The 26,357-nt window shown below is 39.8% G+C and overlaps 1 protein-coding gene across 1 annotated transcript; it reads right to left on the bottom strand.

Moving 5' to 3' along the window:
* On the bottom strand, positions 1 to 24,377 carry TXLNG (taxilin gamma). Its single transcript, XM_059466582.1, is given in 11 exon segments — positions 1 to 3,265; positions 4,265 to 4,360; positions 4,876 to 4,968; positions 7,501 to 7,575; positions 8,582 to 8,701; positions 10,100 to 10,294; positions 11,044 to 11,214; positions 14,405 to 14,496; positions 15,210 to 15,522; positions 24,074 to 24,304; positions 24,306 to 24,377. Coding segments are annotated over 11 exon segments (1,779 nt in total). The 3' UTR covers positions 1 to 2,944.
* Positions 24,378 to 26,357: the final 1,980 nt, after the last annotated feature.

Here is a 26,357-nt window from a genome sequence, read left to right as displayed (position 1 = left end):
TATTAAGCATACTTATTTACTTAATCTATACAGAATTGGGTAGATAAAATTTCAGATTCACATTAGTGAAAAATCTCTACAAAATGTTTTTGAAAAGCAAAACAAAGACTGCCTGTTCATTTATCACTTTTCCTCATGAAAGCAGACATGGGTTGTAAAAATAAAGCAGTGTGTTTAGCACAAACTAGATTTCTGCATCACTTTTTTCACAGTTATTTCCATCTACAGTCCAAAGAGGTAGATTTTCTGCAACACCTGAGAATTGAACTGTAACATAACCAGGTGTAATGAAAGGAAGGACAAAACAATACAGATACAGCCCTAACTTACGTGTGTGTGTATACACGTACTTGGGTCTTGAATCACATACAATTCAGCTTTTTGCAGCTTAATCATGGTGAAACTGTCCATCAGGCCCCAGTTTTGACAATTAGACACACTCACCTCAGGCTACATCAGTTCACATCCAGGTTAAATGGTTTGTAGTAGTGGGAGAAAGGCAGTAATAGAAATTTACTTAAAAACCCTACTGGAGCCCCTTTGGCTGCAGCCTGGCAGTGCAATAGCCTGCAATATGGCAGATCAGTGACAGTGCTGAGCTTATCCCTAACATCAGTCTGTATTTTTAAAACAACACTTTTTAATCAATGTATGAAACTTTGCTGACTGGTTTCAGGAAGCAAAATACAGTTTGCCTTGGCCAGATAAGTTGCTATGATAAGGGTATGTTGAGGGTAGAAAATAGAGAAAATATCCCCATTCTAAAAGCCTTTCACTTGGGGCATTCAGCTTCATTTACATATTTAGCCAGTGTCAAAGATACTTGTATTGCCGTTGCATACATCTGTTGTGTCTCTAAAAGCCCTTTAATTTATTCCTGCAGCAGGGTCCAAAAACTCACTCTTGCCTCCATGTAAAACAAGCACTACAGAAAGAATTGTTCAGAATACAAATGTCCAAATAACAAATTGTAAAAATTGAAAACTGCATGTCCTACCTTGCCAAGGGTATGATGCACCAGATACAAAGGTTTTTGCTTTTCCTCAGGAAAATTACATCACACTTTGTGTTAGCTGAAAACCAGTTCTCACAACACCTGTTTTCTCAAGCTTGATTCTATAAAGCAAGTAATTTGAACAGCAAATCTGAAATATTTCTTTCCAGTTATTCTTATGCCACATGGTTTGCATGATCAGCATTTCAAAGCTCTGAATCTAATCTGACTGCTCACTGCTACCTTCTTTTCATTCCTGCATTGTGCTTGGACCACAAACACCAAACCCACACAATCTAGGATGGCCAGCTTCCCATTTGCTCTATTTCAGAAATGTATGTTTTGCACAGTTCCTTTTAGTGGTATGAGCTAAAACACATGTATTAGGCCTTACAGAACCTTTCTCTCTGAGACAGCTAAGATATTTCAACATACATTACTACAGGAAAAGGACTGGGAGCTCAGTGCAGCCTGAACATTCAAGTAATTTAGCCACTGAACTGCCAAGGGCTATGGGGGTAGGAAGCTCATTGAGATGTGCTTGACTGAGAAATCCCCTCCCAAGTAAGTGCAAAAAACTTTTAAGTACCAGAAAAGGCTACACATGTTCATATTTCTTAAAATGACAGCAACCAAAACTAGAAAGTAAATGCATGGGAACTAAAGTTAGGGGTAGCATGTAGTTAGATCACATTGCCTTGCCAAAAAATAAGTGTTGGTCCTAGTTATTTTCAAGAAAAGAAGTCACAATGTGGATATCAAATTTTCTAGGAAAATACACTATGGTTTAAGGTTAACAAGGGGGCTGTGCTTGTGGTATGTTAGTGTGAGAATGTGAAGTACCATCTTTACCAGATAACCTGCCTGGGAAGGCACTCAGCCAACTGGTACAGCTTTGAGGTTGAATGTGCAGGAAATTCCACGTTGTTCTTCAGGAGACATATCTGAATCTTCATGTTCAATCATAACCTGTACAGCCTTAACTAACATTTAAATACATTGCATACCTGGCTATTAGAGGAAGTCTATATGCCAGACTCCTGTGTTGCACACCTCCAGCAGGAAGTGTCTTATTTTCCAGCTCTTCAGATAATCCGAAGTTTGCTCAGACATGAATGGACTTCTCTAGTTAGGATAACCATGTGGTGGACACACTGCAGCTAAGAGGGAAGAATGTGACCAAGACCTGTGCAATAGGCTCCACAGCTGCAAAATCCCACTTGGTAGCATCACTGTACATTTTCCCACGTATTTATATTTAACATGTTCACAGGTAGGGCAAATAGTCCAAACTAACCTTTACAATACAGCCCTGAGACATCTGCAAAAAGCTGTACACCCTGTTTCACCAGCTGCAAGTTAATGTATTTCAAAGTTGTTTCTTCATACCACAAAGTACATAAAACCCTTTAAACATACTTTTAACTATATTCTGGACCTTTGCTTTTTCATTCATATATATGAAAACATATATAGGGGGAAAGTTGACTTTTTTACTGGCCATTAGACATCCTTATGTAGATAAATTTACTGAAAAATTGATAATCTTTAGTATATCGAGTGGCAAATCAATGAACAAAACTAGAGTGCTGTTCTTTAAAACAAAAGAGTGACCTGCTGTCACCATTTTCCCCAAACGATATCAGGTCTGTACAGTCTTCCATGACAGTGATTTGTGTTGTGGGGAGGAAACGCACATGCATCCTTTTATGGAAAAATATTTTCTTCTAAAAAATGAGGCAGATGTGCAACACAGTTGTGGAAAATTTATAGTTTAAGCTATTTAAAGCTGCTATGCAGCTTCCTGTACCACATAAGTCCAGTAGTTCTAAGAAAATACAGATATGGTAGAAAAAGTAAGAAAATTTTCACCACAAAACCAAATAGTTACCACCAACAGAGAAAGTTATACACAAAATATATCTCTCAATACAGTGTTTACACTTCATTTTAGTCTACAGATTCAGTGCCAGGAACAGGACTTGTTGAGACAGTCTTTTCTGAGCTACTTCCCGCACGTGATTCCGCATCGGGTTGGATTCCTGGTTCCGTGTCAATGGGAGTTCCCAGCTCCTCATGGGAATTGAGGGTGCAGGACTGCAACACCTGCACTGCCAGATCCACATCTGCTTCTCTAAGAGAAACCTGCTCCTTGAGCACTTCCACCTTCTCATTCAGCTCGTTCCTTTCCGTCTGAAGCGCCCTGCAGAGCTTCTCCAAACGCTCCAGTTTTATTTGAAAGCCTTTGTATTCTTTATCTCTTACTGTTTTCTGAAGGACAAAGGAAATAAAAACTCTGTGATACAACCATTTTCCCCCTTAAATTAATTAAAAGAATCACCACTATTTAATCCTGAATATTAAGTCTTAATTAATCCAGCAGGCCAAATTCCAGCTGAACTAGAACCAATTTGTTCAGAATACTTCACTTAGCCAGGAGCTGGAGTGGCAATGGATGCCTTTCAAAACAAGCACAGGGAAATACATATCCACTTAATGCTAGCTACAAGAAAGGGCTGGGCATCAACCAGGACCCTGATATGAACTCCCATAACACTATCAACTACAACCCAAATAGTGGCAAGTGTAGGGAGGAGAAGGGCACAGAAATAAGAAATCCACAATCCATCTGCAGAATCCAGGCCAGAATGCACCACACTTGGGACTCTCCTAAACTAGCTCCTTATAAGAAGGGAGGGAAAGATAAACAGCACTAGAGCAGATCCTACTCAACCAAGCACTGTTTGCCAAGGCCAGACCTCACATACCTGAACCAGGCCCTGGACAGAGCAGGCACAGCTGCACTGTGCAGCTCCTGCCAGCCTGCAAGTCAGAAATGGCCTTTTGTGACCTCAAAAGCAGCAGCAATGCAAGAAAGCAATCAATCTGTTGCATGGGGCTTACTCCCTTCATGTCAGTCTTGTGCATTTCAAACAGATTTCTATCACAGCATTGGCTGAACTTTGCTCAGCATATTGAAATGCAGTCAATTCCTTCAGCTTGTATGATTTCATACACATCTCATCAATTAAACAGTAAGTAATAACCAAGCTCAGTTTCTTCTTGTGCCATCAGCTTAGATTTACATAGCAGCCTTTCATTTTCCATGCCTGAGGAGGACAATAACTCACATAACATGAAACATAATGCAGACAGTCCAAGAAGAGGCTGCAGTGTATTACTTCCAGTTCTCTAAAACTGAAAAACTGCTGGAAGTTCTCTAGGGCTCAAGCTCCAGCTGAACTACACTGCTGCTTAAAAGATGGTTACCTCTTCAGCCATTTGCAGAAGAGCCTTGTTGTTGTTTTCCCATTTTGTACGCCACAAAATGGTTTCCTTTTCCAGTTTCTTAATCTTCTTTGTCATCTACAAAAGATAAATAAAAGATTTAATTTTGTGGCTTGTGCTGCAACATAGGTGGTTTTACATGACTTTGTATTACTTTCCAAGTCCAGTTTGAACAAGTTATTTTGGGAAAGTGTTTCTGCACAGAATCAACCCTACAACTACAGATTCTGGATTCAAAGAAAACAATATTGAGTCTAAAAAAGAAACAGACTATCAACTTTCAAGTACAAGTAATAAAAACCTTCAGGAAAACAAGTTTTAAAACATAAGCACAGCCAAAGAGAATGAGAACCAATACTTGGTAGAACACTGAAATTCCAATTTAAGTATTACTTAAGTATGTTAAAATACAAAAAAAAATTAATTACATTACTCTTCCATAATTCTTATACCCTATCTTATGATCCACATTAAATTGTCGAAATACTCTTTATATTTTCAGAAGGCCAATGTTTATAAAATCTAAAACACAACCCACTAACAGCATGCATTTCCATATTACTTTTTATGAAACTAGGTAATCCTTTAAATACCTTCTCCATTTCTTGCCTGAAAGTTGTAAAGAGCTCATTACTTTTTGCCATGGTGGTCTGGAATTCTTCAAACTTATCCATGTAAAGAGAAAGCTATTGGAAAAAAGGCAGGAACATTAATCTGAGCAGTGTATACAAATACAAAAACATGTAGGTACGTGGCAAAATGAAACTAGAAATGGTAAAACATTAACTTCCTTATATTTTTTTAAACTATGCTACAATTTCCACTTGAGGAACACAGAGACCTGCTATTCAAATTATATGTGAAGTAGAGTTCTGTGTTTATAGAACAGCAATATATTCTGAAGTAAAAAGAATATTGTGTTTATTAAAGTGCTGGAAGACATCACAGTTCATCACTACCTCATTTTTACTTCCCCACTGGAAAAAAAAATTCTGTGGACATATACAAATATAGGAAATTTAGCACCTGGTTGGTGGAATTAAAACTTAAGCATTACCTACCTTTCCACCATAACCAGCCAAAGCTAATAACCAAGGCTGGGACAAAATAAACAGGACAGATTTCAGAAATCAAAATACTCATTCACAACCAATGTAATCTGCCCCGTGAACAAAAATCAAAGAAAGTGAATATTGAAAAGAAATTCACAGAACAGTGAAGAGAATTACACCTTTAAAAGTCAAGAGCATTAACATTCAATTACAGAAAATTTTCTTGCCCTGCACCACAAGGTAAATCACCAAGAAAAAACTGCAAAATCTGTTTAATAACACAGTTTTAAAAAAATTATTCCTAATCAGTGTGTGATTTAATGTTCTAGGAATACATTTCAGAATAACTTCTTACTCTCAGTAAAGAGTAGTAGGTTCTCTTAATTCTTACACTGGGGGTTGCAGGACAATACAGTTAAGAGCATAGAAATATTGTGGTTTGCTCTATTAGTAAAGGGAATTTCATAACAGGAATTAGCCTAGCTTGTCAGCAGTACATTATGACTCTTTGCCATTACTGCCACTGAATGTTCTAATTCATCTTATTCTACAAAAAAATCTGTTGTCCCCAAGAAACCACTAACTATACCCATTGTAACTATTAAAAACAACAAAAGAGGCAGTTAGATTTTAAATAAAGGGTAACCAACTTGGAAAAAAGTAATAGAAGACTAAGCCTGGTAAATAACCTACTTGGAAGTATCTGGATATTCCTCTGGAGATGTGTATGATTACATCTAACTACACACATACACACACACTTTAAACCTAACTCCTGGAAAGGCTAGAAAAGAATTGGGTACAGTATGTGTGAAAAAAGGGCATGGAATAGCTTTCAAAGACACTGTCATGGTTTAAACCCAGGAGACAACTTGGGCACCACACAGCTGCCCACTCACCCCCACTACCTACCACAGTGGGATGGGGAGGAGAATCAAAACTGTAGTTTGAGGTAAGAACAGTTTAGTAATTGAAAAAAGGTAAAACACAATAATAGTAGATTATGTTGACAATAATAGAATAGAAAAAACAAGTGATGCACACCATAGCTGCTCACCACCTACTGCCCAATGCCAGATCCCATTCCCAAGCCCACATCAGCCTGCATGTTGTTTTCTGGTCTGGAACATCCCTTTGGACTTTTGGCCAGGGTTACCTGTCCCAGCTGTGCTCCCAGTTTTTTGGGGGTTTTTTGTATACCTCCTCATTAGCAGAGCATGAGACATAAAATAGCCCTTGACTTAAAAGTAAGCACAATTTAGCAACAGCCAATAGCTGTGTGCTATCAATGTTATAGTGAATCTGAAACACAGAATAGAGACACATTTACTCTAGTCCAGCTGAAACCAGGACACAGACTTCATACAAAACCCCAAATGAAGCAGTAACAGACACACAGTGAAGAGAACAGCTACTGCTTCCCACTGCTCTGTGTTGGCTGGAACTGCCATTTCCCTGTGCCTCGTGCTGAGCTCAGGTGCAGTCAATGACTGAAGGTGATCCAAAGCACAAAACCAGAGAGCATTTCTCCTCTCTCTGAGGGGATTTTGCTGTAGCATTTACATTACAACAAGAAAAATAATTTGAAGACAGTAGGGTCTGTGGACAGAGATAGTCAGGTTACTACATCTGAATAACTACAGGGATAAACAGGACATTGCTTGCTCCCAATCCTCCACAACAAGTAGTGATGGAAACAGTAAGAAACAGATTCTAAAATCTGCCTGAGTAAAAACCCCCACACAACTCTTCACAGTCACAAAAGAACAGTATTTTCAGAGAAGTCACACTTTCCTAAACTTTTCTTCTTAAGCTTTCCACATTCTAGTCTTTTTAATATTAACACTATTAATTCACAGGAGCACTAACTCCAGAAATTCAATGTTGAGCACTTTCCTGGAACAGTACTCTCCAGACGTATATAACAGCAAGTAACTATTATAAAGAACATCAGTTCTTCACAATTTATGTTTCATGCTTCACTACAGAAGAGTTACCTACTGGAAATTAAATTTAAAACTTATTAAAAAAAATACCAAGTACTCTTCACAAGCATCTGAATATTAAGTTTTTTCAGATGTTGCTTGATGTTCAGTACAGTCAAAAATCTCTTGGTATTTTCTTTTTGGAACTGCTACTGAAGATCTCTCCATCAAAAAAAGATACCTGCTGCTTCAGCTGAGCTTCCTGTTGCTTCATCTGTTCACATTTGTGTCTGGATTCTGTAGCTTCTTTTAGCAGCTGAAAAACAATGCAGAAAGCCATATAATGAAAAAAGTACTCCCAAAAATGGCTTAATTCAATCTATGATTAAAAATGAACAAACATTATCACCACCTAAGGGCTATTCAACCACAGGGCTATTTTCTCACACAGGCTTTATTACTACACTGCATTTTTATATATACAATTTAAAACATGTGATGTCATGCACAGAATTTTATTGAAACATTTCTCTAACTGGCAACATGAGGCAATATTTCTATTTCTCTAGCAAGTTTGAACTGCTAAATGATGAATAGCTAATTAACAAACTGCATGTAATCTGTAACTGATTTGTAACCTGATTTATTTTCCACCTTCATTTCTCCAGTCACCATATTATCTTTGAAGACTAGTTCAAACCAATTTTACTTCAACTTGACACCATTTTGTACGTCCATGTTTGAGGAGATTTTCACCAGCTAATGACTCAGAAATTATGTTCCAAAAAACCAGAAGAACCCAACACTAGATGGTCATTTTAAGACTATACAGAAAAAAACAAGGCTTTTTTTTTCCTAGAATTTACAGATTCATAGAAAGAAAACTTCTCAGAAGACTGCAAGTATATTGCTGATTATCAACATACAAATAAAATATCAACACATTTTGGGGGGCAAACAGCGCACAAAAAAAAGTGCTTTATTCTGTATTTGTTATCTCTTCTAGCATAACACCAGAGGTTACAATTCTTGACTGCAGAAAGTACCTTTGGTGTTTCACAGTATGTTCCCCAGTCTAAGAGAAATTTAAATTATATTTAGCATATTTGCTGAGAAAATGCAAACAAGTAACATTATTTGGCTGTCAGCATGGATATCAATAACCTAGGCATCATATACAAAACTTAAATCTCAAATGTCCTTGTTGAAATCTACCCTAACTTTCAAAAGATGGTCCTCTCTATTTGTTGTATTTGCTTTAAATCAGGAAAAGTTTGGTTTGGTGGGTTTTATTTCTGTTAACATCTATAGAGTTCACTTACAAACTCCCGTTCTCGCTGATGTTTTTCCTCTGCTTCTTTAATAAGTTGGGTAGTTTGCTGAAGTTTGGCATCCACAAGTTGCTGCTGCAGTTCCTTATGTTTGAACACTTGATCAATGTGCTGAAGGGAAAAAGAAAACCATAATAGCCAAACATAGTCTGCTGGTCAATGAAGGCAATGTACTGTCTGGGGAGATGCACACTGTTTAAAAGTTTCATGCAAAAGATAAAGTGGTGAAAGATCATGTTTTACATGTCTTTTTTTTTTTTTTTTCTCTTTATCTCCATAAACTGTAATTACCCTTTTTAGTCTTTCACGGACACCAGGTGCCTGTCTCATTAAGTTGGCACAATACCATCAGTCACATCACACCAGACATGTCAAAAATCCTGTAAAAAGCAGTCTACATCCTTGCTTCTAAAGCTGGTTTATCTACCTCTAATCCTTATTGTGTTACTTCTAAAAGCTCTAGTTTTCATCATTACAAAAGCTCAAAAGGAGCAAAGTTTGCAACAACAGTTAATTTAGCTCATGAAATCCCACAAATAATTGCATTTTGCAGTCTTACTTCCATCCATAAAGTAGCACAAGGCAACTTCCTGTCTTTTCTACTATAGTCTCAAGGTAGATACAAATATTTCACAATTACAAAAGGTAGGGAATTACCTTACAGAGAGGTTTTTAACCAACTGATCCAGATCAAAAACAAAACCAAAAAATAATCTTTCAGAAACAGTTGAGAAATTATACTCCAAACCTCCTGTGCCAACTCAGAACCAGCCAACTAATCTTAGCTGTAGAACTCCATGCAGCTCAGTTCTTTCTTGGACAAGGAGAATTGGCTGTATTCCATCACTGTAGCTTAGAGCAGCTAGCTCACAAACTGGTGCCAATTAAAGACAGCTCAGTTAGCCCTACAGTAGAGACATTTCCATGACACCAGGCCAAATATGTTCTTAAAGCATGATAGCTTATTTCAACTCTGTGCCAAGAGCAGCTATGTACACAAAGCTTCCCCCAAAGACCCCAACCTTAATGAAATGGAAGAAATAAGACAGAATAACTCTTACATCCCTTTCCATTATAATTCTGAAGAATTTCATCCATTAATACATATTTATGTTGGAAGTAACCTTTGGAGGCCATTTAATCCACTCAGACTAGGGTCAACTTCAAAGCCTGATCAGATTACTCACACCTTGCCCAGCTGAGCTCTGAATATGTCTAAAGGCAGAGGTTTGACAATCTCTGGACAAGTTATTTCTATTTGATTACTTTCATTGTGAAAAACTTTCTCCAATGCATCTTGAAATCAGATCATCAAAATCAGTCAGGAAGGGCAGACAGGGAGCCAAACAGTTACTAAGTTTCTCTCAGAAGTGAAGTAAAAAGAATATTTACAAAAACTATATATAAAATGGCTGTAAGAAATGAGGGGTTTTCCTCCCTTTTCAATAATTATCTGACCCTTACAATCAAGGAACTAAGAAAATCCCATTACAAGTGTACTGTAAGCACCTCTTCTCGCAGTGCATACTGTTCAATGAGTTTCTTCAGTTTTTCCCCCAGTTCAATATTTTCCTGACGGAGCTTGGCATTGTGTATATCATGCTGTTCCAGTTGAGCCTGAATTTCATTCAGGGTGATCTGGAAGTGTGCAGTTGCTTCTTTCCGTCTTTCTTCTTCTTCACGTGCTTGTTGCATGTTTTCTTCCTTTTATGGATAAATATCAATAAAATATTTAAACACAAAATATTAAAAGTGTTCAGGTCAAACCATGCACTTTTTGAGTCAGAAACAATGGCAGTAATTCACTTCTGTACAGCTTCAATTTCTAGAGTGTTAGAACTAGCATAAGCCACAATCATAATATACCACGCTGACTATCCATGTGAAGCGTGTGGAAAAAATAATATAGATATTGCAAAACTTCTAGAGACTTTTGTCTTTACCACTCCCAACATTACTCAAAGGCTGGTACATTAAGATGCTAAGTACCTTTGCAAGTGTCAGCATTATCCAGATGTAACAACCAGCACTGATACTATAATGCAATTTTCTACAGCAATCACAGATTCTTATCTTGGCTCTCTTCCATTTCACTCCCATCAATTATATTCTGATAGAATTAAGCTTTTTGGTTACTCTGCCAATTCATGCTGCTATTATTTTACTTGTGCAATTTTTTCCAGCAGTTATCAGCACTGCTACCAGAAACAAATATGACAAGATCAAATATTTCAAGTAACAAGAATTGGTTTGGGGGGGAAAGGGACATCAGCAAGTCAACTATCCCTGTATTCCTTACCTTAAATCAGCTGCACTTACACTACATGCCAATCATCTACACATACAGGTAATGGACAAAGAGACAAAGAAAAAAAGCAGCAGTCCTGATTTTAAGCAGTGATCTGTAAGATTTCCATCACCAGCAGCCCTGTAATTTTTGTAAATAAACTAACCTTCAAAGTTTTGTTATGACGCTGAAGCTCCCGACAGAGAGATTCCAGTTTGCTACGTGCCAAAATGGCCTTGCTATGCTCACTCTGCAAGTGGACCTTCTCCTTCACAACTTGTGCTTGCTTCTTCTGCAGGATCTTCATTTGCTTTTGAACATTTCGGCTCTCCTCCAACTATAGTTAGAGAGTAAATTTGTTAATAAACATAGGTGAAACATCTTTATGCATCTAGATGAGGACACTGAAGAAACTTTTGAACATTTTGGATGAAAGCAAGGAAATAAAATTTCATTAAAACCCCAAGTTGATCTTAAAGAAAAACTTAAAGAGAAACTGCCATCATCCATCCAGACAATTCCAATATATAAGGACAGAAAATGAAAATTTACAAATTCCATTTGCCAATTAACATCTGCATTTGAGGAACAGGCAGCATGTACCTCTTGTTGACTATGAGCTATCAGCCTGCTTTTATCTGCAGGATTAAGAACAGCCCTCTGAAAGGAAGATGTAGCAGATACAATTAAAAGCCAACTGAGACTAGCTTTTCAACAAGTCACAACTTTTCCCACTCTTATCTTGAAAGTACACACAACTGTTTATCCAACGGGTCTTGTTTTTGCTATCAAAAAGAAAAAACCACAGAACTGTGTAGAGCTCCTTGTCAGCAGGAGCACCTACCAAGGGAAGCAGTAATTGATGCAAGTTGTAGAATTCTGCAGTATTTCAGAAAAGAACAGACAAAACTAGCAGCCCTGACAAATCAAGTCAGTTACTATTACAACTATATAGTCCATATGTAGAGATCTGCAGTCTCAACCCTTTGAAGCAATTTTTTTTTCCTATTTCCTTTAGGCTGTTTACACAGGTAAACTCTATACATATTTAAAAATCTATTCTATGAATATCCAGTGAAGAGAATTTTCTTGCATTAATATCTCAGAGAGATATTCCATTATATCTGATTTTTGGCCTCCCTGAGACACCATATTATTTAGGGGCTGTTTCTTTGCAAAGAAGGCTACAATGTTAAGTGTTACATTGCTCCTTATAAGATAGTGCCTCAGCCTTGGGACACTTTAGGAAAAGAGGGTTGGCAATGCGGAACATCACATGACAGAAGAGTAATACAATCTGGTTTTCTAAAAGAGCTCAAAATAATGCTGAAGCACAAAAGAAAGAGTAAAGTTAAGGACCTCCATGACAACAATAAATTAAATGTGTTTTTAATGGAGTTTAGGAAAATGGAATGTTAAGGGCGTATTTTCATATCTAAATACAAAAAGCCCTTTTCCTGCATGGCCAGAAAACACTGCTTCAAGTGGTTGTGCTGTCTACACACCTATGAAACTTCAGGCCTGTAAAAGTGTGCCAGTGTGAGATGTATCACCAAGGATGCAAACCTTCCTGCATCACAGGCTGATCTCCTGATAGATTCCAAATTATGGAAAAAAAATTGTGGAAGATCTTTTGCCAGGAGAGAGGCATTCCTACCTTCATTGTACAGTCCTTTTCATGAGACACCACTGAAAAACCTGACAGTGAGCTTTAAAGATGATGAATCTTTAAAAAAAGAAAAAAAGCATTGTAGGTGCACTGTCATAAACAGTTCAAACCTCTGCTGGCATTAAAGCTGATACCTATGCCAGTGGTTCTCCATCACTATCATGAAGAAAAGAATGCATCTTAAAAGGAACACAATCAGATCCAACCTAAACATTCTAAGTGGAACAGAGGCATCCCTCAAACTCATTTAGCTGAAACAGAGCTACTCTTACACCCAGACAAGCCCTCACCCAGCTCCTCAGTCATTCTGAGCATAATGAGGAAAGCAGGTGATTTTCTAGGATGGCAACTGGGAATGCTTACTCTGCCTACAGTCTACTGATCTGCTCCTGGGAGGGCAAAAACCTTAAAGAGGACACATCTCATCTGACTACCAAGCTTCTCGAAGGAGATTACAATTTACTTGGTCCAGCTGCTCCCTAGTTTTGAGATCTTTCCAGTAATAATAAAACTCAAACTGAAACAGGGCAGGCTCTTTTCTTTCTTCAGAACTGAGGTATTCATACTGGCCTAGCTCCTCATGCAGGCCGTCACCATCACTGTGAGGTGACACATGAGCTGTTTGCTTAAATAGAAAAGGCATCACATGCACAAGCAATTGCTCATAAGGAACAACTAACCTACTTCATTCTTCTCTCACAATATCGAAGCTCATTTTCAGGTGGGTTCCCCATCCTTGAGTTACAATTCAGAACTATTTTTGTTTCTCATTTAAATAAAAGTGACTTCTTAGAGAAGCTGTTGGTTTTAAAGGAAATGCATTCACATGAACCAAGAGCATGTGAGAGAGAGCAAGGAAAACAAAGCAAAAATGTAACAGACCTCCATGGAGGACTCAGGATTTCCATAACAGAACTAATCTAAGTCTCTTCTTAAGTAATCAATATTGCCTCTGTGAGTAAAAAGACCACCTGCTAGATCATCCTCAAAGTTTTGGACACTATAAATCTCATAGGAAAAAAAATTCTTACAGAAGAGTAATGCCATGTTGTGCAGCCATTATGTAATTTTCAGAAATATCTGCATGATACACTTGACAGCTACAGAGAGAAAACGTAGGCTTTTGTAATCTCTTTAGTTGGCATTCATTTTATAACTACAAATGCGGTGGGAAAACATATACACACAAGATTTCCAGTCTTTCCATTCCTGTCTGTCCCTGTCTAAAGAAAAATGAGTCAAACGTTGTTACCTCTAGAAAAATTATGAAAAGTAAACTTATGAACGCCCCCAATTTTGTGATCAATTGTTTTAGAGAATTACCAGCTTGAGGTGGGAATGCACTTTATGAACTGCTTCTTTTTGGTTTGTTACTGAAGAAATGCAACCCTTTCTTTCCGTTCCTTCACATCATCAGAAAGCAAAATTAAACCTAGATCTTTCCAACATCTTACATTTTCCAAAAATCACTAAACAGTTAAATATAACTGAACATTCTCCCTCCCTCTCAAATCTCTGTATGATAGTATGTTCTTTCCCTTTATCCTAAAATGATAAAACACTAGCACAAAAGCATTATCAATTACTCCCAAAAAAACTCAACTTTTCTGTTAATCCTAATATTATGCTTCAACACCAAGTTATCAAAACCTGTTTTTTCTTTGGATTTGGGCAGTCATGTAGAAGTGAAATGACTACAAGAAAGTTTGGCTGAAGCAATATTCAGTCAGCCTGAGTGTCTTTTTTGCCAACACTGTAAAATACTCAAAATCATTAACTGTCCTTCATTAGTTGTTCTTGCATTCCATAGTTACTATTAACACATTAATAACTCCTGTTATCTTTATGAATTACTTACCAGATCAGCATATTTCTTGCACAAAGCTGCCAGCTTTTCTTCTGGAGTAGAAAGCGTGTTCAAGGCTTGCATTAATAACAACACTTCTTTTCCTATGAAATGGATGATAGGATAGACAATGTTACTGAGGAAGAAAAACCACATACCAGAAAAGCAGCCTGTCCTTAGAAGTAAAATATAGATCCATGAGAAATTAGCCTGATTTAAGTTGTTCCCTGGTTTGACAGCTGCATAATCCTAACAGAAGACAAATGGGAAGTCATCACAAGATGTCATCAGCAAGAAGAAATTCATCTTGCCCTATTTGCCTTGCTAGTCAACAACTAGGAGAGCAAAAATTATTTTAATATATAACACAAAAATATTTTTGTTTTAGAATTGCACAGATAATAAAAAAATCTGAAAAAATGCAATCTAGAAGGTTAAGTATTGGCAGATACATTCTTAATAAGCATTTAGAATTTAATTATCAGCCGTGTTTGGCAGCACTGAACACTGCCATCCCAGATTTAAACCAGAAAGTTAAAAAAGTTGATTAGCAATTACCACATTATTATTAAAGTTCATGTAAAAATAGCACTGCCAGCTGAAGGAGTCTTACATATGCATTAAGAACTGTCTTTCCCAAGAAGAAGTGCACACACAGTTTCTCAAAATATCCTGTTACGGGTGACAAGTTTTTGGCTACAGAGTAAATTTGAGACAAGGAGCAAATCCATAGCTATTTTACAGAAATACTATAAATATTTTATAAATATTTTCTAAAAATACTATATTAAAAATCAGAACGCCAAAGAGAACACACCCAAGGTTTTCTCTTTGTGTTTTTCACTCTCTGGATCTTGCTGCCCATCAGGTGGGTCAGTTCGGGCTTCTTCTCTGCCAGGAGTCTCCTCGCGGCACTCTTGGGAGCAGCCCGTGGGCCCCGGGTGCTTTCTGCTCTTTGGGATGTACTCAGCCTCTTCCAAGCTGCCAGTGCTCTCCAGGCTGTAGCAATTGGGCTGGGGATACTGCAAGGCTGTATCAGACAGCTCAGGGCACCTGCTCTTCACCAGCTGATCCTGGTTATTCATCCCCATCTCTCCAGATCCAGCTTCTTCCATGGCACCACCAACCACCTTCAGAATGGAAAGAAAAAAGTGGATGTGAACAGTTAAGCAAATGTGTTTAAAATGACAACTTCCACCCTTCTTTTCCATGGACAAATAAGGGTAAAATGCAAAAAAGAAACCCTCATAGGAAGTCTATTGAATACATAAATAAATTGTTTCAATGGCACAGAGAAAGAGTTTGAACTACTTCAATCACAATGCCAAATGCAACTGTCAGCTCTTAACTGGAGAAGACTGGTTGTTACAACAAGAATGAGAAACAGGACCAGGAGCACTTCTGAAGTGGTAAAATTCAATGAAATGAAATTCACATCAATGAAATTATCCAAAAAAGTGAATATTAACTGACTTCAGGCCTGGACTCCTACTGCCTGTGACTTTTAAGAATATATTCTTTTGGCTCAATTAAACAGAATTTTCTCTAAAGATTTCCTAAAATGCTAAATGTTTAATCACTTAACCAAAAAGTTAACTACCACCAGTTGTTTTATAACACTGTTGTGACATGGTTATATTTTAGAGCAGAATACCCCACGTTCTCTATATAATACTGTGTACTTTACTAAGCACCTCCAGACTTCTCTCTCAATCACCTGAACAACATTCTCAATTTCTAGAAACATTTCAGGCTGATGAGAATTGTAAGGATGTTTGGTTGGGTGTGTTTCTGCTTTGTTCATTTCGTTACACGGCAGGGGCTGGGATTTAGGACAATCCTTGAAAGTTGCATGGTTTTTTTCTGTCCATTTGCAATCTCAATATACAACATACATGGATAGTTAAAAGCACGATAAGCAGAGCTGAACTCACTGCCAAAGAAAAATTCATGTTGATTTATTTTCAGTGGACTGAACGTAAATTTCCTTAAAATCCCAAGGAATTGTAAAAACAGAGCTTGTTTATACACAGTCATGCTGTTAAAGCACCAATTAATATCAGATTACCTTGCATTTTCTTAATAAAAATGTGTTAATTCTTAAAGCCAGGGGGTTGCACTGGGTTTTATATTCTGCACAGGACTGTTTTCCTCTTCAAAAGGAATTAGCCAACATCAAAGGAATGCAGCCAACACTCATAATATATTGTGAGATGTATTTCAACTCCAAATTTGTTCAGCATGCTTGAAAAGGTTATTTAAAAATCATTTAACAAATACATATTTTTTTTAAATATTCATGCATAACAGCTTTGTTGTTCTCTATTCTTAAAGCAAGTCACTTTCTTTAGACCTTATCTCAAGGTACATTCATTCTTGAGGAGATGGACTTCACACAGTGTCTTTCTCAAAGGACAATAAGCATTTTAACTGCAAATAATCTCTACAGACATTAAGAAGCAACTTTTGACTTTCCAAGGAAGATTCACTTTACAAATGTGGAAATGATGCACATGCTTTATGGACAAACATAAATGCACTGCAGTTTGATTCTCTAACCATGGCAGAGAACTTACTGATAAATGCCTACAAAGGTCATGCAGTAATTGAACTGCTGGAACAAATAACCAATTACAACATTTTACACCTCTAAAAAGTCATCTGTAAAATGCCAATTTTTTTCCCCTTGGCTTGTCCTAAACTGTGGGTCTTTCAGGAAAGGCTTACTCCTCTAGGGTCAGTCAAATAAACACGAAAGAACAAGAAATGTGAAAACACAAGAATGTGAAAACAGCACAGCTCTCTTCACCTCTCTGTGTGTACCAATGGCTGAAGCCATGGCACAGATGTTGTGTAAAACCCAGGATTCACACAGAAGCTGAAGACACTGTGTCACATTAAGCTGACAAGACAAGAAAGGTCAGATTCTTCTAACACAACATGATACTAAGAGTACCTGCAGTACCAAGAGAACAGCTGAAACTTGCAGCGTTTTTATTTGCATAGAACATGAACTTCTGATTCAGACACTTGTACCCAAGTAGTCTTGCAAAACATACAGAAAGTTTGCTTTAAACTCAAAGTTTCGGGTTTGGCACCCAAAAGCATGAAGCATTTCCAGACTTTCTGATATCCATAAAGAGACTTGGGAGGTTTTTATTTTGAAAGCAGAGCAGAAAATTGCCAGCAACTCCAACAGAAGGTGAGAAAGCCTGACTGGCTGCAGTCACATACTGAACAGCAGCAATGCCCAAGCTCCTTTGGCCTAGCACTAACGTTTGTGCAACTTGTTCTAACACAGTTTACAGCCAAATCAGCTCCTCAGCCCAGTTCACTGCACAGCAATAGGCAATCCTGCCAACAGAAGGAGAAGCACGATGATTGGAAAGAAGCCAAAGCACGAGAGCCTCTAAAAAATAAAAGCCAATGTAACCGCAGTCAGAGCACAAGAACTAAACACACAATACCTTATTCTCACCACAGGTACACACCTTGGCTACTGAAGGACTGGGATGTCAACAAGACCACATTTGTGTGAGTTTGTGACTGCTTCAAACCTAGTCAACTGAAAAAAATCTCACAGGTTTTTATTGGAGAAAATTCTGTTGTTTCCAGTGAAAAAAAAGAACAACTGCTAGCAGGGGCATACATGTGACCAGTAAGTCATGAAATGCCCATGTCTTTCTGAGCAAACCATCACAGTAACCTAAATGTCAATTCAGAGCAAGCAATTCACATGCATATTCTAAAGCATCTGGAACTTTCAGGAAGTGAACACCACCACCTCATTAATTCAGTAGAGCTTTTTGTTGAAGTCAAATTAGGTGTCAGTTCAATTTTTTACTGACAATAATAATTTCTAAACTCTGAGTATTCTCTATTCTTTGTCAAAAAAAGCCACAAGGACTTTTAGAATTTCAGACTCACTCTCCAAAGTCTAACAGAAAAGGCAGAAATAACCTATCAGAATACTCAAATAAAGAAAAAGGTTTGCGTACAATTGTCCTGTACATCTCCAACACATTTGAAAATTATAAAGATGGTGAAAATATACAGAACTTGTCAACCCTCTTTTGGTTTTCCAAACATGAACATAGAACAAATCCAAGATTACTGACAAGCAAATAAGCTCCCTGCAAAACCAAAGCTCAGTGTAGCAGCAGACAGGCTTTGTAAAAATATCCAGTTTTCTTAAGTACAATTACAAATTGTTGACCACAGACTAGAATACTGTACTCAAAAAATGGTTCTATCAGCAGCTAGAACAATCTGACAGCATACACACACAAAAAAAAACCCCACACAAAACCTCCTTCCTTCTAAGTTAAAACTCAATCTATCTGTCAAGTTGTAGCCCGTAAGTTTTAGCAAATCTGAGAGTAGTGGCACAACATACTAAAACTCTAAATTAGAAAGTGTTTTCATTGTAAAAAACACAAGTCTGCTACTGCCTGACAGGGGCCACAAACACAAATATCTAGATGATTTCCTGATTATGACTAACAAAGAATTTTCTACATTAGCTGTAACTTTAGATATTAACACCATTAGCCAGAAGTCTCAACACCCCTCTTACACCCAATGCTATTCTTAAAACACTTTAACTGCAGGTAGTTTCATATTTGGTCTGTATCAAGCTTCAAGCTGGAGTATAGGAATAAGAAACAACACTTTGAGAATGTGAAGTATTAACCTGTATTAATCACTGAACTTGCTCCCTCCTTACTGAGGCAATGGTGAGAACAACCCTAACTCTTACCTCTCATCTTTTCAAATGTGTGCTCATCAGACTAGTGAACTTCTCAGCTGAACATTCCAGCCAGAACAGAGCACTTCCCACAGCACATTGTATAATAGTGCTGATTCAGTACTGACTGAATAAAACCAAAACAAAACTACCCCAGCAAAGACCTTCTACTGAAATCACCATTACCTTTTCTAACTGCTACCATTCCCTCTCAGCTTCCAGCCATCCTCAACCACAGGTGGCTCATGATCTGATAACCCAGAGTCAGACTAATAAATGCCTAGAAAGATTTACAGAGAGGCAAAAAGACTATGTTGCACAGGTAATGTGCAAATTCATAAGATCACATATTTATCAAAACTCTAAGATATGTGCAACCTACCTAGCTGTGAAACCAGCTATTACAAGATGCTGACATTTCTGAATAACCATGTCATCTTCAAGCTGCTCAAGAGTTACAGGACAAACCACCTAAAGATGACTGTAGGAAAATTACTGGCAACACTGCCCCTGCTCACTCCAGTTTTCAGTCAGTCTTCTGCTCTGCTCCTTCAACCTCGATCAAAAAAGATGCACATCAAGAAAACTCTACCTTATTTCATACCTAAAAGATCAGCAGACAAGACACATACCCCATATATGAAAACTGCTACGATCACACGAGTCTAAGCCAGCTTTTCTTCAAACAGCTCAGCTTCAGGAACATGCACTGCACATAAGGACAGAACAGACACTTGTCCTACAGAACTTGTCCTACCACCATGCCAAAATGTATCACAAACCCACTTATTTTTTTTGTTCTACACCTACACAAGTCTACAGCACACTATGCTACACATCATGCCTAAATATACTGTGCTATACTGTCAGTACCATGCTTACCTGTATTCCATATTCCTGTGCATACAAATACACAATCTTTCCCTAAACCACCTGAAAATACTTCTCTGTATTTTTAATAAAAACCCCCACGATTAGTAACTGCATCATAATCAATTTTATCCTGAATGTTAGCTAATTATCCTAAGAAACATAAGTACTAGCATTAATCTGTGAAAACAACTCCTACATACCCCAGTTGGACTGTGCTGTGAAAAGACTCTTCCACCCTTAGTCTGTGGAATAGCTAATACTTCAGGAAATATCCAGGAAGCTTTGGAACAAGCACATGTACATAAAACACATTTTCACAACTGTGATGACAACCTATGTAAATAAATATATAATCAATTCCTCAACATCAGACTCCAAAAGAGATAATCTGAATAACACTGTTCAGCTGACTACATTTCCAAACTCGCTTCACATGCAACTGGTCATAAAAGCCTTCTTATACCTCTTATCCTGACTGCAGTAAAAAAAAATAAATAATTGCAGCAAAAAAGGTAAGTTGTATTTATCACAAATGTGTATGGTCATAACAAATATTAAGCTTCCTGCATCCCAGCAATTTACTTTTTCCTGCTAACACAGAAAAGCTTATTTTGAAAACATATATGTGATACACTTTTCCTCAAATCAATTTTTCAACAGTTATGTTAAATGAAGAATAATTTTATTTACAACTTCTGCATGAAAACCACCATTTTAGGACATCACAAAATTTGAGTTTGAATTTTATAGCAGGTGCATCTTCATCCACTGGTCTAGACACAATTATTCAGATGCTTCTGACCACAAGACTAGATTATTGAGGTTATTTCTCTATGCAATACTTCTCTATACTGTGCTCACTGACCTGAATGATCACACAGTTCTAATGATACCTTTCTCAAACCTAATGGCCTCTGAGGTGGTTTCCCCACTGAACAAGGATCTCAGCTGTGAGATCTGAAAGTCATTTCAAACAAACACTTCATCACATTCTGTCATTACACTAAAAACTATGTTCTGGGCACTCATTTATCTACTTTCAAAACACTGGACAGAGGAGCCAGCAGCATTGCTCATCACTGGTTTCAAAGGACTGCAAGGTTAGAAGTTCCAACACAGCAGGATGACTATTAAGAAACACATACTTCCTAAATTTGTATTTTACCTTCATAAAAGTCAAGACAGACTCTTTGTTAGCAGAATTCCACCATTAAGTTTCCTGGCCTTATAATTCAAGACCTGGTCTTCAATATTGGTTCAGAAACATTCTCACATGATCCCTGCTTCTAGCCCTCCCTTCTTCCTCTTACCCTTAACCACACTGGGTTTTTTTGCTCTTTCAGTGACCTCATGACACAGATGACATGCCTGTTTTTAAGAAAAGCTTTTAAATTCACCTCAAGCACAAACAGGAAAAAACCCAACCATCTCTTTCCTCACTTAGCTGAAGGCACTAAAACAGTGGTGGTGCATCTCTGACATCCCCACCCCTGGCCACAGTACGATCCCAAGGCCTTGGCCGTGACAAACAGCACCCAGGAATAAAGCTCATCCAGAGCTTATCAGAAACACTGTCTGCTCCCAGGAAATAGTGATGTCTAACAAGCTCATGGCTTTCAGCAAACATCCTTGAAAACCATTTTTTTTTACATGAATAACAACACAAGTGGAACAACATTTTTGTTACGGGGCTTTCAAGGGAAGTTACCAACCCGAATTTGAACCAGGATGAAAAATTCTTACAACTGAAGTCCTCTCTCTTGAGACCCTACAAACAGTGGTCTTAGTGAGATCCCTCGAGCTCCCCTGGACCATGGCAGGCTGTGGGCAGCATTTCCCCCTTGGGGGCAGCTCTCAGACCCAGCAACTCCCACGTTTGCCATTCCTGGAGGAGCACTGCCAGCTGCTGGTGATGGAGCCTGGGCTGATAGCACTCCTCAAGGCTCAGCTCTTTGTCCCTTGAGAACACAGAAAGGCACCAACCGTGAGTACTTCCCCAGATCTGAGGGGAATTTTTCACAAACAGACACCTGCTACGCACTCTTCAAGTCTGTGTCTGTGCAGTGTAAGTATATATTTGTAAATATATTTGCTATAGCAAATGTGCCGTGAATGCTGCTCTCTGAGATTCTTAAGCGCTTCACATTTGTGAGTGAGTGAGGTCTGGGACTTACTGTTGTAATGATAGTAAATTCTACAGAATATTTTGTTAAATTGGTTAACTGGAGGCATTGATTAATTGCTGTTAAGTTCAAGTGCTTTTGTGCCTAAACTATCAGCCAAGCCTGGGGCTAAATTTGGCAGGTGGGAATTCACTCTGAACCGTGTGACTCAACAGGAGGGTCCCTTTATTTCTTTTCATCCTTACCTTTTTCCCATCCCTGGCATCCATGATGATCATTTTGGCTGGTTTTAGTTTTAGATCAACTGATTTTATTGAATTTTTTTCACTGCATACTTAAACCACAGAGTAAGTAGCAGAGTGAACCTTGCCAAGCAACTCTGTCATCCTTTTGCTTTTATATAAAATCTACTTTGGCCAGAGATTCTTAAAACAACCTAAAAAATTCATGACAAACACCTCCTATAACTCTAGCAAAAAATTCACTACAGGAACTCAAAGCTTACATGGATGCTTTCAGGGCATTTACCCACAGGACAAAGTGCTGCACATCTAACAAGACCTTTTTTAATATAAACATCTGAGACAGGTGCTAATTAAGAAAACATTTAATATAGTGTGAATCACTTCCACCAATGAGGCTTCACTTCCTCTTTACTATAAAGTTAATAATTTTGTAGTTACCCACAGTATGATTCTGGAAAAAGCAGGGTAGACAAGTTCTGAATTCCCAATGCAAACAGGTCACAAGGAACCTAAAAATAATATCAAGGCAGGGGGAGGGAAATCTACAAGAGAATGTAGAATTTGCTTAACATTGCCTGCCATATTTCACCTCTTTAAAATAATTACATTCCTTTCCACTGTATTTGAAAAAATATGGAACACAGGGTTTTTTTTTAACATCATCATCATCTGCTTTCATAATAGACACCGAAGTTACTTACAAGTTACTTCTTAGTAAAGAACTAAAAAAACCACACTGCAGAGGACGGTGCTTTTCAGTGAAGAAAACTAGCTCTATCGCTTCCCAGACCTTTTTAACAGCAAAAATAAACCACCACTAAGAAGTTACTATTTCTGAGATGCTATCCTTTGTACCACGGAAAACAGTTACCACTAAAAAGCCACTTGAATTTATGTAAGAGCACAGGATGAGATACTTCAGCAGCACACGAGATTAGCAAGGCAGTTCTGTCACATTAAACACCGAGCCGATATTGCACACAGCAGCTGAATTACAGCATATTTTAAGTCTTTGCCGTTGGGTGACCAGGCACAGGTATTTTAAGCTCTTCCCTACACGGATCTGCAACCAGAAATTATTGTAACATCACCGGGAACAACCCTGCTCTCAGTGTGGTTTCGGCAGAAAACGAAAAAAGAAATAAAATGGCCTTTTGGTTTTTTTTACTATTTCTGAGGTTAAGAGAACGCTGCCGCCACCCCCACGGGCAGAGCCGCCGTCCGCTCCCGCCGCGCACCCCGGCCGAGCCCCGAGGGTCCGGAGGGCAGCGGCGGGACCCCGGCGGGGGGGGCATCCCTGCATCCCTTCCTCCCCCGGCCCGCAGCTCCCGCCCCCCGCGCACCGGGCCCGCCACGTGCTGCCGCCCCCGGCGGCCCGCGCTCGGCAGGGACCGCCCCGCGCCGCCCGGGCAGCGCCGAGGGGCCGCTCCCGACCCCGCAGGGCGAGCGCGGCTCCCCGGGGGCCACGCCGGGACCTCACGGCCGCGGGTGCCTCGGCGCGTCCGGCCTCGGGGGCAGCCCGAGATTCCGGCTCCGCGGAGCGGCGGAGGCGGCGCGGGCACTGCCCGCCCCTGTCCCGTGCGCCCGGGCCGGGCGGCCGCGTGGGGACGGGGCAGGCGGGGAACGCGAGCCGGCGGGGCGGGGAAGGTGGAGCTCCCTCCCGCCGGGCCCGACCGGGCCGCCGCCGCCTCACCTCGGGGCTGCCGCTCGGGGCCGCCGCCGCCGCCGCCGCCTGGTCCCCGCCGCCGCTGAGGCTCGAGCTCCGCTGGGTCGGTCCCGCCGCGCCGCCGCCCCCGCGCGTCGCCATGATGTGACGGCAGCATCCAAACAAGTGCCGAGCGCGGGGCACCGGAAGTGCTCCCCGGGGGCCCGCCTCCCTGCCGGCCGCAGCCAATCGCCGCGCAGCTCTACGGCTCACGTGGGGGGGCTTGCGCCCTCCCTGCCGCGGGGTGTGCCGGGAGTTGTAGTCCTTCCGTCGAGGCGCGGGGACGCGGCATGGCCCCGGGCGGACAGCGTCAGTGGCGGCCGGTCCCTTCCCTGGGGAACCCCGACTGCCTCGTCCCTGTTCCTGCCTCGGTCACGGCTTTGAAGCTGGGGCCAACTCAGCGGCGTGTCCGTGACGGGGCAGCGGGCGGGGCGGCCGGGATCAGCAGAATCAAAGAGTGCGTCAGGTTGGAGGGGAGCACAGCGGGGCACCTGGTCCAACCTGCCCGAGCAGGGCATCCCAGAGCACTGCGGCTCTGGAATATCTCCAGCCAGGGAGGCTCACTGGAGATACTCAGTGACACTCGGCTGCTGCTTCTGCAGGAAAACTGGGGCGTGCGAGCGGGGAGAGCGAGTTGCGCAAGGAAGTTGTGCCGGGAATGGCAGCGCGGGGCAGCCGAGGCCGGGGCTGCCGGCAGTGCTTCCCTTGGGGCTGCCCTGGGAGCCATCGCCCGGCCCCGGCTCCTCCTGCTCGGGGGCACCGGGATGAAGGGTCCCGTCTGGGGAAACAGGGATTCAGCACAGGAGCGGAGAATGAAGCTGCCAAAGCGTTCCTGCGCTCCCGTGAGCCACCATCCGTGCCATGTGCACACGTGGGGCTCGGGTGTCGGGGCTGCAGGGGAATAACTTCAAATTGGTAGAAACAAACATCGTAGAAATACATTACATATGTTTCTGCTTTCCGGGAAAATAAGCTTACCCACTCCATATATGAGTTACTGAATAAAAATATCATTCTAAACCTCCCAAAGCACTTAATACTTCAGAGAACATGTCAAGTGTTAGTGTTGAATAAAGTTGCTTCAATGGGGCAGTAACTGCTTAAAATATCTTGTCCTTACATCTTAAATCTAAACTTACTAGAGTATTAGAATAAGTATTCAACTGTTAATCTCAAAATCAAAAATAATTTTACATTTTCTTTGTATCAACCTGATCTTTGGATGGGAGATTTGTCCCCCCAAACACTTGCTCTTTTACAAACATGCGTAATACTGGTAAAAATTCTTGGAAAAAGGAAGACAGCCCACTCCTCTTCCCCAGCAGAATTTTGTTGTTTTAGTATTTTCCCTGTGCATCCCTTCCATTTGAGTGTGGCAAGAGATCCAGTCATCAAAAATGCTCTGTTTGATCCCTGGATAGCTCATGAAATCCTTAAATAGGGCCTTAAGATTACTTTTAATTTCTTCCAAACATTATTTTTTATACATACATATATATATAAATTTACAAAACATAAATTACTTTTGCACTGTCCCCCTCTTAGACACTTTTGAAATGGAAGGAAGATTAATTGCAAATACGAGGTACTTGGAGAGAATAAAGAACGACAGAACTCTTGCTGTCTATAATAAAATTAAATGTGAGCTCTATTTTGGTGAATTTGGGTGCCAGGGAAGTTAGCATATATTGTGCAGTAGAAGAAGGCACAAGGCTGATCTGTCAAAGAGAAAAAAGTTTTCTTCAAAAATTATCAGATGTTGGAGAATATATTTCCAGCAGTAATGCTTTTCACACATGAACTGCATGTTTGAGGTTTTCTTTCTGCTGGTAAAGTGACACAGATCAATTATAATTATTTTGTAAAGAAAGGTACTATTCCTAGTAAGTCAGTTTTTTAGAAGTTCAGGGTTTTTTGAGGATAGCTGATGCAGGTGTAGTGTGAGAGGTACCAGCAGGACTCAGATCTCTGGTGTACTGTTTGCCTGCAGTGCTGTTGTCCTCTGGAGAATAAAAATGAGAAATTGAATTAAAATAATTACTTTTAGAATTTTAAATTACCTTTAACATTCTCTACCTGTGTCTCTTCTTGTGCTCATGTGAACATGCTTTCCCTCTTCCCCAGTTACCAATAAAGTGCATGTCAACAGGATGGGAAATTTATAATACATTCCTGCAAGTAAATACAGGTACTGAGAACATATTTTCAGCTGTGCCCTGTAAATGACCTTGCTGGAGGTTGTTGGTGCAATCCTACGCACCAGGAGCAGGTG

This window comes from Ammospiza nelsoni, chromosome 2, assembly GCF_027579445.1.
Source record: "Ammospiza nelsoni isolate bAmmNel1 chromosome 2, bAmmNel1.pri, whole genome shotgun sequence".
Taxonomy (NCBI): domain Eukaryota; kingdom Metazoa; phylum Chordata; class Aves; order Passeriformes; family Passerellidae; genus Ammospiza; species Ammospiza nelsoni.
Note: the sequence above shows the minus strand (reverse complement) of the source record. Positions and strands in the feature narration are given on the sequence as shown.